The sequence below is a fragment of the Camelus ferus genome, chromosome 5 (assembly GCF_009834535.1).
Source record: "Camelus ferus isolate YT-003-E chromosome 5, BCGSAC_Cfer_1.0, whole genome shotgun sequence".
Classification (NCBI taxonomy): Eukaryota; Metazoa; Chordata; class Mammalia; order Artiodactyla; family Camelidae; genus Camelus; species Camelus ferus.
Genome location: NC_045700.1, coordinates 55,708,150 through 55,725,702, shown reverse-complemented (window position 1 = coordinate 55,725,702; position 17,553 = coordinate 55,708,150). Strand labels below are relative to the sequence as shown.

The 17,553-nt window shown below is 35.6% G+C and overlaps 1 protein-coding gene and 1 long non-coding RNA gene across 3 annotated transcripts in view; one reads left to right on the top strand and one right to left on the bottom strand.

The window, feature by feature from the left end:
- Positions 1 to 17,553, top strand: part of LOC116663702 — a 110,737-nt gene that overhangs the window by 91,226 nt on the left and 1,958 nt on the right. The window contains exons 2-3 of one of the 2 annotated variants that reach the window (XR_004319986.1): positions 14,759 to 14,959; positions 16,833 to 17,001. This is a non-coding gene — a long non-coding RNA (uncharacterized LOC116663702). Of the gene's footprint in view, positions 1 to 14,660; positions 14,960 to 16,832; positions 17,002 to 17,553 lie in introns of those variants that run through there. The other variant, XR_004319987.1, reaches the window with a different exon arrangement.
- On the bottom strand, positions 4,762 to 11,656 carry ZNF804A (zinc finger protein 804A). Its single transcript, XM_032479881.1, has 2 exons — positions 11,468 to 11,656; positions 4,762 to 9,402 (listed from the first exon to the last, which is right to left on the bottom strand). The coding sequence occupies exon 2, from the start codon at positions 9,381 to 9,383 to the stop codon at positions 6,177 to 6,179; it is 3,207 nt and encodes a 1,068-aa protein (XP_032335772.1). The 5' UTR covers positions 9,384 to 9,402; positions 11,468 to 11,656; the 3' UTR covers positions 4,762 to 6,176.

The following is a 17,553-nucleotide window of genomic DNA, read 5'->3' as shown; positions in this document are numbered from 1 at the left end:
AATTAGTAGCCACTTGTAAAATCATTTAGATTAAAAAGTAAGTTGAAAAAGGTAAGCAGATTAGCTGAAATTCAAAGCATTAATTTGAAGCTTAGTTGTTTTCAAGAGTGTGGGAAATTTCATATAGTCCACAAAAGTAAGGCAGCTGAAATGTTGGATTTTTAAAAACTCACTCTCCTGGAATACAAAATGTTACAACTTGGGAGATGATAGGAATTTGTTCAAAAGAGGGTAACATGTCATGTAAGTCAATAAGCGTTCTGGACCGACAGAATTAACTCAAGAGTGGAGGTGAACTTCAGCAAGCACAAGCAGGAGGATCAAGGTGCAATGTCCAGGTAGCAAGTTTAGGCAACAACGAAAGTCTAGATTGATGGGGGCAACAGAGAAGGGGTGACCAGCAGAACACAGGGCAGCGCTGATGAGAGCTAGGGAGGAGCCTGAGACCTGCTTCTGTTCTAGAGGGGATCGTGGGCTAAGTAGGGTAACCAAGGGATTTATGCATTGAGAGGGTTTTCCTTTTAGAAGCCCAGTTGTTGAACTAAGCCAGTGAAGCAAGAGGAAACAGACTATTTACACGAGCATTTCACCCTAGTTCTTGCAAGTAAAGCGAAAATTCAGTTCTGGGTATAGTTGCCGGGTATAGGAACTAAATACTGAAGAGATTAGGAAAACCTATTTGGGGAAGCCTGAAGGGTTAACGTAAGGCCTGTTATCAGAACTCCTTTACTTAATATGTGGGCACTTCCCAAAGAACTTATGCTCCTTGCCGATCCCATCAACAAATACACTGAGGAATGACGTGAAAGTAATAGTCAATGAAGGAGTTTAAATTGTCTTAGAGATTATCAATACAAGCTGGACATGGAAGGTAAAATTTAAACCACAAAGTATGATTAATTACATTGAACTTAGAGATCTATTTTTTTAATTGAATATATAATGTAATATTCTAAATAGTATAAAGATAAGAAATACATAAAATATACTAAAAATGTTGGAAGTAAATTATAAAAAATTTAAATGGAACAGTTAAAACCAGAGTCATAAAAAAGGAAAATGTTAGTAATAATATATTCAAAATGTTACCACAAAAAGGTTAAAAGAAATAATTTAGTTACTTAAAAATAAGGTATTAGGAGATTAAAATAAAAGCTTGTTATATTCATAGTTTTCTATCAGGAGCTTCCAGGCTTAAGTAGATTCCATAGCTTATGTTCCCAAGGGAGGAGGGCTCAGGCAGGTGCTAGTCTACAAGATGCCTCTATGAATAAATAAAAGGATCTTGCTCTAAGCATTTGGCTTAGTGAGCAATGGTGCCTTGGAGTGAAGAGAAACTGGTCGCTTCCTCTGTACCAATGTAGCCCATGCTGAGTCTGGGAAAGGCAGACACAATCCACAGGGCTGACAGATGGTGAGCTGGATTTCAGTCATGCTCGACACCTCAGAACGAGCTGCACAGCCCTTTACTGCAGCCTCTAAAGCAAAACTTGGACCTCAACTGAGGATATAAGGAAGCCTTAAGCCTTTAGCATATTATTTGTGAGAGAAAGTAAACAGCTTATTGGAAAGCATCCCTGGTGATAACTTTCACTCCCCACGACAGTACTTAGTTAGGCAAATAAACAGAGGGGAAAAAATAGGAATGAGAAATGGAGCATACTGTACAGTGGGGTAAAAAGGCATTGGTAAATGGAATTCAGTACATTTTGATAGACTATGATGAAAGAACAAACTTTGGATAGCTAAATACAAGATTTTGCATGTCTTTACCTCTCTTACTGGACTTGAATATCTGAGTAGCAGGTGTGTTCTATTCATTTACTTATCCCCATATTTGGTTTAGTGTCTGACACATACTATGTTAATGTTTGGTGACAAGTACTAATAGAAAGGTGAGATAGGTAGGTAGGTAGGAGTGTGCCTTCCTTCTAGGGTAGGGGAAAGGATTCAAATCATGCTTTGATGATTGCTTATGGAGTTCTATTTTAAACAATTCATAGTTCCATTAAAAAATAAATTCTTCATGTGAAATGGTATTTTGAAGGCCTAATTATTTTGGAAATTAGATTTTTATTTAGACTGACTTAGGACCAACTTGGAGTAAAAATGGATAACAGTTCTAGAACTTTGCAATACAATCTGCATAGTTTTTAATTACATTTTGTCCTATTCATTTATCCCCTCATTTAACCAACTTACTGAGTATTTACTATGTGTCACGTGCTACTTTGACTCAAGGAGCTCTTAATCTAGTGAATTTGAAAACAAGACAATATATTCAACACAGAGAATACTTCATTAACAAAATTTGAGCACAGTAGCCCATGTGAGGATAGAGGACAGGAAGATAATTTATCTGGGGACAGAGGGAGTCTGGGTAAGGATCCTCAAAAAAAACTAACACAAGTTGAATTATGACTTGTTAGTAGTTAGCCAAGCAAAGGAAACACAGGGAGGAAGGCATTGCAGAACAGAGCATGCTCACACAAACTCAGATGATTGCAACTAAGATGAGAATGATTGGCCAAGAGGAGTGCTGGAAGGGATGGTCCTGAGTAGGGAGGCTGGCACCCACTTGACCATAGATTTTTCCATGACAGGGTAAGGACTTTGATGTTTATCTTGGGACTAATTGACAACCATAATAGGTTTTAAAGTGGAGGAGTGTTATAATAGGCTTACATTTAAAAAATGTAGCCCAGGAAGCAGTGGGGAGTATAGATTATATGAATGGGAAATTGGGGAAAGAGACATTAATTTATAATAGCAAGACAGCAATTCAGCTTATGAACTACTAGCACTAGAACTCCATAGAGTATCCTGGTGAGAAAAATTTAAGGAAATAGAGCCAAAGTGTTCACTGATTGATTTTATATGGAATAATACCCTGGCTTCTGACTTGGATAACAATTAATTTTATTTTTTTATAATGGCATTCACAGAGCTTCAAAACATAGGACAAATAATAGGTTTCAGTGGTGTCTATAAAGAAAGATCATGAGTTTGAGTTTTGTATTCAAAATACATGGCAGATATCCAGGTTGGGATGTCCTGTAGACAGTTTGATACAGGTCTTCATTTCAACATAAAAAATAAATTGGAGATATATATATATATATATATATATATATATATCTCATATAGACATAGCTATACATATATGAAAGACAGAGAGAAGATAGTTAAAGTAGTTGGGGATGAGTTTCCTTCCTGTCATCCATTGTGAGTTATTCTGTTACTTGGCTACAGTAGTTACTTGTTACTTTCTGCATTCAGGTCTTATCTTATATTCCAAATCATTCATCTTTACAGTAACAAATGTTACAGCAAAGTCTGTAATCGGCAGAGCAGAGATGCTGGTTAAGAGAGAGTGTTAGAATCATTGAAATTTTCCAGTTATATAGGATGTACTGATTTACACGTGGATAGGACTGGGATTTTAGGTCTAGGACTTATGGGTAAGCTATCAACCGGTGCCCAAATCTACTTCCAGAGTACTGATACACCCAACCAACTCCTGCTGCCACAACTATGAGCTTGGACTGGTGGTCCTCTGACAGCTTCATTGCTTGTTAAGTCCACCCTGACTTACCTGTCTGATTGCTCTGCTCTCTGCTGATCTTCAGCCCATCAGCCTGATTCCCTCCATTCTGGATTGGATGTTATCAGAATAGATGAAAGTGTGTCATCACACATTTGTTTTGAGTCCCCAATGTATAACGGATGCTCAAACTCTGTAAGCAGTCTCTTATTAAAAGATATCAAATAGCTAAATGAATTGTTTATAAAAGGAACGGCTTTGACATACTTAACTAACATTCTTTTCTTGTCAAGCCACTGGTATCCATGAAAGCCAATTAATTTATCTGTTAGGTTGAGTTTCCATTAGTCTTAAAAGAACTTTCCTTTAACTTTCTAGAAATTTCTGTTATATACTTAGTAATAAGGTATATTCTGCTACAACTAAAAAGTTAAGCATTGCTAAACACATTATTTAACAAAAATAAATGCAGGAGAGCAACAGAATTGAAGACAAAAATAAAAGGAATGATAACATGAAGGAAAGAAGCAGAGGAAATGCGCGCACACACAAATGATGTTTACAGTGAAATTCAGACGGAAAATATCAGGGGAAAAAGAAATTAAAGAATAAGAACAAAAGGTAAGAGGTGAACATACAGGATGATACAAGATGACAAAAAGAAGAGGGAAAACCTGCATATTTTGAAGTGAAACACTTGGTTTGACTTCAAACAGCAGAAGCAACAGTTCTGCTCTGACGTTAAAAATAAACTGGGTCAGCATTCCTCAGTAGAGACTGCCATCTATATTATCTTCAAAGATAGTTTCAAATATTTTGCTTGGGGAAAAGTCATCCGTTCCAATTTTAGTTCCCATTTTTTGGAATATGTTATCTTAGCGCATTTGAAATAGAATTTCTTCTCTGTTTTTTCTTCTTATTTGCCAATCATAAAAGGGCATATATGCAGTTTTTCATAACCATTTTGCAGGAAAATCTTTAAATCAATTACTATTATGGCACATAATCAGGAAAGTAAACAACATAGATTTTCCCCTTATTTTTCTACTTAAAATAGAATTCAATATAGATTATTCTGATATGGGAACATGTGTTTAATTTCCAGTATTATTTAGGGTAACCCTGTTCACACAGTAAGCATATGAAATAGCATTTCCTCAGTACAGCATCACTTAAAAGTTGCTCTCCCTTTAGAAGGACTCAGTTGGCCTCTCTTTTGCCTGGATTCATTGCTAGGCTACCGCAATCCTTTGTCATTTGCACAAGGTGAGGTGAATCCTTTCCACTAGGCACGTAGACTCTGTCTTAAAAAATGGCATGGATTACGGCAGGTAAACATTAGAAAACTCTCTTGGGAAAAGCGTGATGTTCTCCAGTTTTCTATTAAATAATTAAAGTACACACAGAAGCAGCACTTGAGTGAACAAGAATGTAGAGGTCATTAAAAACATAGTAGAATCTGGAAGGGTGAAGTGGAGACTTTCTGATTGCTCCCCGGGTGATTTGGAAATATGATACAAACATGACTACTAGAAAGATTTGCAGAAGGAAGAGTTATTTATTTACTCTCTTTTCCACTTCCAGGTTCTCAATTAAGAGTATAGCCAGATCATGTTTATGCCATTCTTCCCAAGATGTTAGATAATGGAGAGAGATTAATTAATTAAATCTATTCCTTAATCCAGGCCAACATTCTTATGTATGTATATTTCCTGCAACAGTTGAAAATAAGCATTTATACATTTGATAATTTTGACATACAAAAATGTTTATAAGAATTTATATTAGTTATTTGCTATTTCTTATCTACACGTACCGTTTCACAGTTCCTGGAAGACTACTATGTACTTTGTATATTTTGTCATTATCCACCACCCCTGCCCCTCATTACTAATATTACTTTAACAAGAATTTCCACAGTTTATTATCTAGAGGGCCAAGTATTCAGGAAATATAGTAAACTCTGAGTATAAACAACACTATGATAAACAGAAAAGCAAATGGCCCTGTTATTCTGAAAGATGGTATTTTCGTTTAAGTATTGATAGAACTCCAAAGATATTTTGCTAAGCCTCTGAGGCTCAGAGATGCCAACGAGCAGAAGAAACAATATAAATTCAAAATCTACTGTTACCATACATTCCCCAGTGAAAACCAACTAAAAACAAAAGTTTGATTTACTTAAATATTTAACAAAAATTTATTGCAAGAGATATTTTTCACTGAATTTACAGTTTCAAGGAACATGGTACAAAACATAGTGCCATCAGCTTTGTCTAAACATTAAATAGGTGCAAATACACGAGATTAAAAAGAAACAAAGAGCATACTTTACAACATAAATTACAGTACTATAAATATATTTTATGTACATTATACATACTCTTAAGACATCCTTTTAATATACAGCATATGTTGTATTGATTTTCAAACTATTCAGTGCCTTAATAAGATTATATATCAGAAACTTAGGAATTTTATTTGCATACAGTAAACGATTTCATATCAAGGAGGCCATAGTTTGGCTAGTTTATTCCCACCATTTAAATAGGCAATTATCCACTTAGATGAGCATTAATGCATATAGCAATAGTTTTCACATGAGTATTTTCTTTCCCTTTCATGGTGAGGACTAGAAGAGGGGCTGGAGTGGGATGACAGCAGGGTGGGGGGAAAGCAGCGAAGGAAAGAGTGCATGGGGTAAGGGCGGGAAAGCCAGATGGCCGGGATGAAGAACCGAGGCTGGGATGAGCGGCATCTGAGGCGGAGCAACAAAAGCTGGCTGATTCCCCGGACAAAGCCTTGGTCCTACTGGTCCTACTGAGATCTGAGGTAACGATGTTCTGGTGAGAGCTGGGACCTGGGACAGAAACTGTTGGTGTGGCTGAAGCACTTTAAAGGTCCCTGCAGCTGCAGCCGCCGCCGCGGCCGCTGCGGCCGCCGCGTGCTGCTGCAAAACGGTGTGGTGGATGGTGGTTACGGAGGTAGAGCATCCGGGCTGCTGCAGAGGCAGAGGCTGCAGGGGGGCGCCGGGGGGCGGGAGGGCTGCGGCGGGGAAGGTGAGCTTGACCTTGTTGGCCAGCATGTTCGGCGGGATGATGTGCTGGTAGACTTCACACGGTAGATTTCTCAGTTTGTCCTGGTTTTCTATTGGGATCAGCAATGCTTGTTCTGGTAACGCTAACGGAGCCAGGATTTGCTCTGTTGTTACAAAGGTGTGGCCACTGACATGTGCTTCTTTGAATGGTAATGGTGGTTGTGCATTGAGGATTCCTGAATTAAAACACAGCCACTCGGCTGACGCCTCATTCATCTTTCCTTGTGGAAGGGCCTCAGCCAGTTCATAATGGCAAAGGTAGGATTTAGGTTGCGACTGTCTGAAGTTCCTTTCAATATTAGGCACCTTGAAAGGAATTTGCTTTTCATTAATATTTGTACGCTCACTTCTTTCTTTGTGTTCGAGCAAGGTACCGTCGATTTGTACTTTCCTTGGGGCACTAGCTCCACAGGGCTCATTGGAAGTCTCTGACAACTCACCAGAAGCGGTTTCCATTACACGCTCCGTCTCACCACTGGTTTCAGGAGGGGGACTGCTGGGGGGCAAAGCCAGTTCATCTTCTACTTGGTCTATTTGTTCTGAGTTCCTTTGGACATTTGCAATTTCTTGTGGATTTATTTCCTCTTTTTTGTCTTCGCTTATTATTTCATCCTGGTGACATAAGGAAGCATTGCCTTTCGTGGGATAATCTGTCTTCTCTTTGAGTTCCAAAGCTTCCAAACTGGTGTGGAATCTGCTTCTTTTTCTCCTCCGTTTTCTTTTAGGTTTACAAGGAGCAGCAGCACGGGGTGGCCTCAAAAATTCATCTGGTAAATAATTCTGTCGATTTAAACTTTCATCTGAAGAGTAAGAATGTGAATGCTGTCTACGTTTTCGATGGCACCTTTCTGATTCACTAATGAGAGAATTATAACCTCTTTTAATACCCTGGTTCTGACTCATGCATTTCATATCATTTTGAAGAACTAGGCATCTGTGATCATGACTGCAGTTGGACATTTTGGCTTTCCAACTACAGTAAGTTCTGGAGAATGTTAAATTATGTTTCCCCGAATGTATCATTGTTGAATTGGATTGTCCATGTAAAACAACTGAGTTCTTTTTACTGTGGTTTTTAGAACTGATAACATCATTACTATTATATTCAGTGTTCTGAGTTTTACACATTTCATCATTTTCACTTAAGTAAATGGATGCTGATTTGGGCCTTTTATCAGGTAACTGATGTGAGTCTGATAATTGGTCCGCAGCTAAATACTGCTTTTCTGAAATTGTTTCCAGTAGATTTTTCCTAGTTGTGTCAGTATAACTATTTTCTGTTTCCATTTTAATGTGAGTTTCTGACTCTTCGGTTTTCTCCCCATAATGATGGTGGCATAACTTTCTTCTTTTCTTCTTCCTTCTACTTTTATGGAACCAGTGTTCATGAGTATCTTTTTGTTTTATTTTGTTGTATTTGTCATCTAGAGCATCCTGTTTTATCTGATTTTTAGTAACAGTGTAGTTTTTTGTTTTTCTGATCCTACAGGAAATATTTTTATACCTCTGACCTATACTCTTATTTTTTCCAGAATCACAGCTATTGGACAGTGTATCCTCAGCCAGAAGAGGAGTGACTTGGGTGTATTCATTTCTGCTACCTCCACTTTCATAATCAGTGAGTCCGGCAGTGGATGTGTCCTTGCAGTCCACAACTGGTCTCTTGTAAATGTCTTCTCCCTTCTGCTGAGAATAAAGATCACTGAAGGGCAGCTTATTTTGATCTAGATTGTGGTTTAATCTAGTGGACTTGAAGTCAAAACAGAGAGGATTACAGCTATAGGAAATTGATGGTTGAGTCGATGTGTAAATCAGCATTTCTGACGGCCACTGAAGAACCGTGGATCCATCTTTGTTAAGGACGGGCACAAATGGATCACATGGTCTTTTATATAAATCTGTTTTTTTCTGTAAGGTTACGTTATCCTCTTCAGAATTTGAAGGGGCGGACATCTCAGGGCTGTGATTTTTATTTTCAGCTTCAGTTGTGGATGCATCATGGTCCTTACTAGTTTCCTCTGTGGTAGCTTGCAAAGATAGGCAGTCATTAGCCATATTAAGAACCATGGATTCATTTCCTAGAAATTCAGAACTGTTTCCACTTATAGGCATGCCTTCATTAATGATTACATCTTCCAGTGGAAGGTGATCTGCTAAGGGGACTGAATTTTGACAATTACCTGCATCAGATGATAAAGGGAGTTGAAATTGGCATAATGGAGGTAATGACAGTGTATCTTTTTCACTAGAAACGTCTTTCATCTCTGGAGTTTGAGCAGTTTCTTTGTCAGTGCACAGTCCTTCTGGTGGATGAAAAGAGTTCACTTTCTCCTCAGAACTCAAAAGCACGTCTGTTGGTGAAGATAGTTGAAGATGACAAACACCAGGGACAAATCTACTTTTTCTGCTAAATCCTTTTTCCACAGAGGCATCATCATTGTATTCAGAGAAGGCTGCAGCTGAGGACTCCAGCTTCACGGATGCTTTCTTTGGAAACGCAAAAGAAAAGCCAATTTTGTGTCTGTGAATTCCCTTGGCTTGATCTCCAAGTTGGTTATTTTTGGCAGGAGAACTATTTGCACTTTCTGCATCTGCAGCCACAGTGGTAACATCTTTAGCATTCTCTTGACTATGAATCAAAGTGCATTTGAAATCTTCCTTGTTATTAACTGAATCCACAACAACTCTTTGGGAAATTTCATTACAATTTTCTTTCACAGTAACAGTTGTTGACTTGAACATGGGGCCACTTCCAGGAGCACTACAAAAAGAAACAAAAGTGTGTTTTCAGATAGGACACTTTTGAGGCAAAATATGTAAACACTTACATCTTGGAAATGTCATTATAAGATTTTTTTCCCAAGTTTTTAAATGTCTGTAAGTTAATTACTTTCATATAGTGCAATTGCCTTCCGTAGTACCACAGTTTCACTTAGTTGTTGGTGATTGTGATAACTCAGAGATGCCATCCTAAGTGGCTTTTATAGCTATTAATGGCAATGGTCAAAGACATCTGTATTCTCTCAGCCAGTTTTCCAGACCAAGATTTTTTACCTCCATGACCTCTTCAGGGATATTCTGGAGTATAGAATTCTCTAACATAAAATTACTTTTAATTCATAAATACTTAACATGACTGATACTACATAGAGAATATGAAGGAAATTAAAGAAAAACTCTCAGTCATGATGTAAGCAGGGCTGGGTGTTCAGTTCAACAATTCAGTTCAACCAGTGCTCAGTGACAATCCACCATTGGCCAGGTGATACGCTCAATGAGAGCTTTGAGTCTTTTGGAGTTACTATTCTTAATATTTTAAAATTACCCTGAAGTTATCTTTTATATCATATATAAATATAGGATAAAAGACTATTTATTTAAGATGTGATTCCCATTCATTTGACATTACAGTATCCCATAAATAGTGAGTTATTATTCAAAAAACTATACCAGCACATAAACAGAGCACTACCTAAATATTATCTTTATCCCAACAGAATCATACTGTGCAGAATCTTTGATACTTTTCTAAAAAGTTAGTTTCCCAGAAGTTATAAAGGGCCAAAATCTTTTTTAATCAAGTAATTTCTTTAATTGCTAACACAATGGACTGTTTCATTGCCTTGTTTGATATTAAGAAACAATACTATTTCTTAGTTTGCACCTCTTTAAAGACACTGAATTAATGTGAAAACCGTGTGTGTGTGTGTGTGTGTGTGTAATGTGACATATGTACTGTATGCCAAGAAAAGTAATTTAGGTATTTTGCTTCTTTTGTACATGTCTTATTAACTATAGTTCTCTCAATATATTAGAATTTATAATTGCAAATGCTACTTATAGGACATGAAATTACCTAGGTTCTATGATTCTCTGAAATGTAAACTTGTATAACTTTTCATTTATCACTACACAGAGTAAAGATTGAGTCTGGTTAGTATAAAATAGCAGTTATGTTTGATTTTAATAGTTCACTGTACAATTCCAAATATATTTAAATTTTATTTTGATTTTTTCCAAATTTGACATATCAAACAATGTTTTGATATATCAATATCCTTTTACATTATTCTGTATAAAATAAATTTGGTATAAAATAGCTTTCTTTTAGACAATCATCAGAAAGGCTGATTTAATGGGGCAGGGGGCACTCAATAGGGTGGTCTTCTTTTCATACTATTGCCCTGGCCTAATTGTTAAGTTCTGATTTATAACACTATAGCTGCTCTCTGTTAGAAGCAGGACAAAGTGTAAAAGTTGTGAACTTTTAACAGTCCAGATAGAGTTCATTCACTGTGAAACTAATGTTGATCTGCTTCTGACATGCACAGGGTCTTCCTAAACTTGTGAGTGTATCTAGATAGATAGACAGATAGATAGACAGACTTATATATGTCTATATATATATATTCTTAAAGATAATTTCAAATAAAAGTTCTCCAAATTTTCAATTAAAAAGTAAGTTCCTCTTAAACTCCATTTATAACAAAGGCCATGAGATAGTGCTTTGATCTCTTCTTCAATCAAATGTTTTGAATTGCACTAAGAAATAGAATAGCTTTCAACTAAGACAGCTTAAATAGCAGAATAATGTAATTTTTTTGCAAACTAAAATTATAGCCATTTGGCTTTTTATTGAAATGTGCATTAAACAGGTGTTTGCATAAAATTCAAATTCAATTTACTGTTTATGGCCCACAGAAAGCCATGAAAATGTGAGTGTCTTATTCTGGGTACAGAAATAAATAGATTTGTGCCCTTTATTTGGTTCCTTTTGTTGTTGTTGTCACGTTTTAAGAAAACTTAACATTTCACTGCACACTCACCACACAGTTTCCTTTCTTAGTTCGGCCAGCTTGTGCAGGCGTTGGAGTGCCTTTTCCTGTTTTCTTTCTTCTTTCCTGGATTTAGATGCTACATTTCGAGCAAATTCCCTTTGTTTCAGTTCTTTGAGTCTCTATTAAAAAACATGAAAATGATTAATGTTATCTGAGTCTATGGCAATGTCAAAGTTACTGTTGTTGTTGGAATATTCCAATACATCATCTAAGGAAAACACAGCATTAGCAAACCACTTCTAATAAAATATTTTCTTGCACTTTTGGCTTGTAAAAAAATGCCAAAACATATTATCATATTATATTAAAAGGTATACTTATGTCTTAGGTAAATTGGGATGGAAAACCTTCATTTTTGCTTATTGATTGTTTCCTGCTAAGGATCTCTGCTTAATTCAGATGAAGTTTTGGTCTTATAAACCCCTAATTTTTAAACAAATTCAATTAGCTTGTGTATTTCAGTTATATACAATAAATTCCATTATATTTGATGTGCTCTATATTAGAAAGGTATCTGACCCTTTTCATATTTTTTAAGAGTAAATGTCTTATGTTAATTCATATGGCAAATGCCTTCTACTAATGTGATTTAAAACAATCCTTCCCCTTAAATATCAGGCATATTTCCCAAATAATTCAAGATCTGAGAGGAAAATTAATAGTGTTTTGTGTAAATTCTTTTCATATTAAGCATATTTTTCATGTGTACTAAAGGAGCTCATTTGGTGGGGGTGGAAGGCCAGGAAAAGAACGTGGCAACTTGAATAGAACTGATAAATAGCCATATATGTGGCATGATTAATGGACACCAAGGTGGTCCCATGCCCCAAATATTTTCACCATAGTCTTTTACAGAGATAGTGTGTAGTTACTGAAAATGATTAAAGTATTGTTTTTTCTTTTTCATTTTGTTAGGCAATCATGATACGTCAGAGTCTTAGAAAAGGACTCTTAAGAGACTAAAACATACACTAATAACATCTTAATGAAATGGTTGAACAAAGTGTTCATAAATGCCTTGTACATATGTATTGATGTAAGCCAGGGTCTTAGAACAATGCCTAATGTAGAAAAGACCTGCTCAATAAATATTTTTTGATTTATGTGGGAATCACTTAGAGCCTCCAAATTAGTTTCCTACTTCAAAAAAAGTTATGCTGATGAAAGAGTATTAGATTCCTATTCATCCTAATTGTACCTGCTTAATTTCACCTACATAAAACCATAACTTCAAGTAATCTCTAATATTTTAATAAATTGGATTTTATGAGGTATGTAGATATATATAAGCATATATATATAAAAGATTACTCTAGAATAATTATTTTAAAATAAAACAAAAATATTTTGAGAATGATCATTTGCATTGACATATTTGTGGGGGAGTTTATTTAGAGTTGAATTTAGATAAAAGATAGACCATATCATAAATATCTCAACTGTCTCATTATTTTATAGAAAGGAAAACTTTGATATCATTACATGGATATGATGATTAAAAGTAGCTACATTTTTATAATACACATTAAATTATCTATTGATTATTAAATTATGTAGAATTAGAGTATAATAGGGCAAACACATTTTAATTTTAAATTTTAGATATTCATAGTCTTGACAGTCATCTCTGTTTCCTAAAACCTTGAAGTCACATCAAGACTCATTTAACAAGTTATTGAGCACAAGCAACAGTCACTCTGTTAAGGCTGGGACATTTTAAAAAAGGGTAAAGAAAACATATTTACCTTTATCTGGTGTGTGTGGGCAAGTGTATGAGTGTATGCTTATATGCATGTTGAAGAAGTAGGGAGAGAAGACACACAGGAAGAGAGAATGGCAGTGAGTGGCTGAAGGATTCTTATTGTGCCATCTGAGAACAGAGGTGCCCCCCAAAATTCCAAGGAAGGCTACCTGGGAAAAGTGACATCCAATCTGGGTCTTGAAGAATATAAAAAAGCATGAAGAAGAAGGGCTGGATGTTGGAAGTGGGAGGACAGTTCAAGGAAAATAAAACAGTTTTGTATAAACATAGAAATAGGAGCATGCACATTCTTAAAAAAGAAGTATGGCTAGAGCAGAGTGTATGTGTGGAAATAATGAAAACTGATGAATTATGGGGTCCAACCAAATCATGGAGGGCCCTGTCTATCATATTACTAAATGTGACTGTAGGAAACATTGAAGGACTTTAAACAATGCAATGCCACAATAGGATTTTCATTTTATTAAGATTCTTTTGGTATCAGTATGCATGAAATTTTGCTTTGAAACAAGATTAAAGACCAAGCCACCAGTAAATAGGATAATACAATGACCCAGGAAAGAAACCTTAAGAGCCTTTTTCTAAGGGAGTTGCAATGGAAAGAAAAAGTAGAATTGGTGATTTATTGAATGTGCATAATTGAGTTACCTAAAGGATATGCATTACCTTTACTGAGAAATATCACTTGCCATTGTAAGAAAGGGATATTCAGTCAAGAGAGGGTTTATGTTAGGAGGAGGATGCTAACAGAATTTGAATGAAAGTGGAAGATAAGTTCAAATAAACAAGAGAATCAAAATGCAAAGTGAAATAAAGCAAGAAAGTTGCAATACCAATGAAAGAACTATTATTTTAAAGATTTTTAAAAAAAATTTATTCATAAATAGTGATACTTTAATGGGTAGACATAATTTTTTCCTACTAGATCCTTTGGGAAACTGGAGGCAACCAATAAGAAAGATGGACTTGACTATATTTAATAAACTCTTTAGAATAAAAGTTAATTTCTATTATATAAAAATGCATATATGTTCAAGTTAAGATTTGCTTTTTGTTAGAAGCATTATATTTTCTTCCCTAGAGCAAGTATATGAAATGCCAAGAATTTCACTATTTACTGTTTCAAATTAACCAGTATGATTTGATTTAATCCATTTCCACTGACATAGCAGTTAAATATCAAGGAGTCTGTCGATTATCAAATGCCAGCACTGTTGTGTTATCTGTGATATAACTGAGTGATTGACATGGCTGGAATCAACCCCCAAATGCTGATTTATAGAACTGTGTATATTTAGTTTGGGGGTGGGGTGGGGGGAGGGAAGTAATTAGGCTTATTTATTTATTTATTGTTAACAGAGGTACTGGAGATTGAACCCAGGACCTCATGCATGCTAAGCACCACTCTACCACTGAGGTATACCCTCCCCGCTAGAGAACTGTGGACATTCAGAACTGTGTACACTAGACACATTTTTTGCCTTCTGTACCCACAACTTTATGCTTTTCTTGCCTAGAAGTCTTAGGTCCAAGTTGCAGAATAATTCTACCAGGAGACACATCAATTATGCCACTGAACTAGAAGTTAAATCTGCTACTTTGCCACTTTGGGCTTCTCATGCCACCAAATCAACAGGCAAAGAAGGGAGCTGCTGTGTGGGATGAGATGATTGATCCTGATTATCGAGTGAACAGAGAACTGCTATACCACAATGGAGGTAAGGAAGATGATGTCTGGAACACAGGAGATCCCGTTTGGTGTCTCTTAGGGCCATGCCCTGTGGTTAAAGTCAATGGAAAACTCTAACAACCCAATTCAGGCTGTACTACTAATGACCCAGAATCCCTCAGGAAGGAGGGTTTGGGTTACTTCACAACGGAAAGAACCGTGACCAGCTGAGGTGCTTGCTGAGTGCAAAGGTCACGTACAGTGATATAAAGCAGTTATGAATACCAACTACGACCACGGGACTAGTTATAGGAATGAGGACTGTAATTGTCATGCGTATTTCTTCCACATTTTATTATGAAAAAATACATATTTTTTTCTTTCCTCTTTTATTCTCTTATCATACAAGATGTATTGAATTTACATCATGGTATTTAAGTTATAAGATACCGAAGAGAAGAATGAACATCACCCACCTACATCCTGTTCTGGGGAACAAGTTAGTTTATTTTCAGTTGTATACAGGATAGTTGTATCATGTCAGGCAGCATATTACTTACTGCTGTCTTTATTTGGAGATTTGTTTCCTCAGAAGATGCTGATGATATCTAAAGTCCCAGTTGTCACATTCTAAGACTAATGCTTTCAAAGTCATCTTTTAAGGTAGAATCAGTTGATACTAAATAAAATATGTATTTAGAATAATTATAATTATTACCTTGTGAAGTGTTTTCTCTACTACAAGTAAATCCATTAGTCCTCTGAATTGTTCCAATACTGCTGTTCCTAGTTTCATATATCTTAGTAAGTTAATATATTACCCAGTATTACTGTTTCCACAGGCTTAAACTCTCCTTTAAATTCCCACGAGTTGTTTCTATCAAGAATGATTTTCAATGGTTTTTGAAAAATCTAAGTATGCTTTCTTTCTACCTTACATAGAGTAAAACCTTCAAAGAATTACAGCTCAATCACCATCTCTATTTCTTGAATCAATTTAACTCTCTTGGAAGACACTATGCGCTGGGTTCTATTAGAATGTTAGCAAATATATTTCTTCAGGGAAGGTTAAGATATTCAAGTGAACGGTATCACACTTCAATGTGTAATTTCCTTCTAGTCATTATTTAATCAATGGCATTATGCTGAGTGAACCTGTGGAAGATTCTTTTTCAAATTTCTTTTCCCATTACTATCATGAATGTGTATCATTTGGACTTTCCTCTTGGCAGCTTTAAAAGCGTCTAATCTCTTAATGGCATATCAGATTTGAACAGTATCTTTCCCCAAGGCCTCTCATTCTTTAGATTCCATTAACTCAAGTTTCTCTTTGTGGACAAAAAACTCATTCTGATTCTAATATAAAAGTCTTTGCAATTTGTATGTGTTATGTCTGAAACTGATTTTCCTACCATTCAGTTCATTTTCTTAAGTGCTGGATCAGGACTGTCTTGTGCATTGTAAGTGCTCACAAATGCTTGGCAAATTGAATTGGCACAGGATAGCAGTGATTAACTCCCGCATACAATAGAAAGCTTTGAAAATTTGCTAACAAAAATCTCACTAAGATCTTTGGTAGTATAGGAAAAGCAATGGAAACAGGTGTAAGAAATACTGACAGTTTTATTTAAAAAAACTACATAAACAAGTTGAGTGCCCTAAAGTGAAGAATAATTAAGAATTTTGGTTCAATTTTATAAGGAAATACTATGCAGCTACTACTAATAATACTAAGAGTTTAAAATACTAGAAATATTGTAGTATAATGCTAGTTTTAAAAATAGCATGCTGATAATTTTACAATATAATTAAATGTATATGCATTCATAAAAACAGACTAAAATGCCAGAAAATGCACAAATGTTAATAATATTCACTTTTTAAAAATCTTTTATTTTATGTACTTATTTTTCCCTTAACAGAGGTACTGGGGATTGAACCCAAAATCTTGTGCATGCCAAGCATGTGTTCTGCCAGAGTCAAATGCCCCCCACCACCACAATATTTCACCTTTTAAGGTAAAATCAAAGGACTGTATTTTATTTCCTGTTGTATAGCATTTTTCCATTTTTTTACTAGTATGTTTTACTTTGAGAAGAAATTTTTAAATTTAAATTTAAATTTAAATCTGGTGAATTTTTATATCCATGATTTTTAACAACATGGAATATTTGTGGGTTGTTTAATATTTTAGTCATCTTTTTGGTATAAGTATAGTGGGCAAATAGTAAATAGGGACAACAGTAATCTAAGTGTGGGAAATACATATTACAATTTATAGACATAGATATATCCTGTTTCTCTCTCAAAAGTACTTTATATGTGTAATTACAAATGATTTAGCACTTAGTATACAATAAAGAAATAATAAGTAAAGGGTTAGCAAACATCTTCTCTATGGAGTAGTTTAACCTTGGTATAACTTTATAGCTCTGTTTCTTATGCATGTAATAAATGTGGAATATCAATTGTGTTATTAGGAAATTTTGCTTGTTTGGAAAGTTCTGTTTGGCAAATGGCATTTGGACTAGGAAGAATGTGGAGGATTTATTAATATTTGGTGGAAGCCATCACTGGTGACTCTGCTGAGTGCAAACGAGCTCTGTCCCTTGCCGGGACCAGGGAAGTTACACCCATGCAACC

What these genes read in the sequence shown, in the direction of transcription:
- ZNF804A (XM_032479881.1), bottom strand. Translation starts at nt 9,383, where the DNA reads ATGTTCAAGTCAACAACTGTTACTGTGAAAGAAAATTGTAATGAAATT.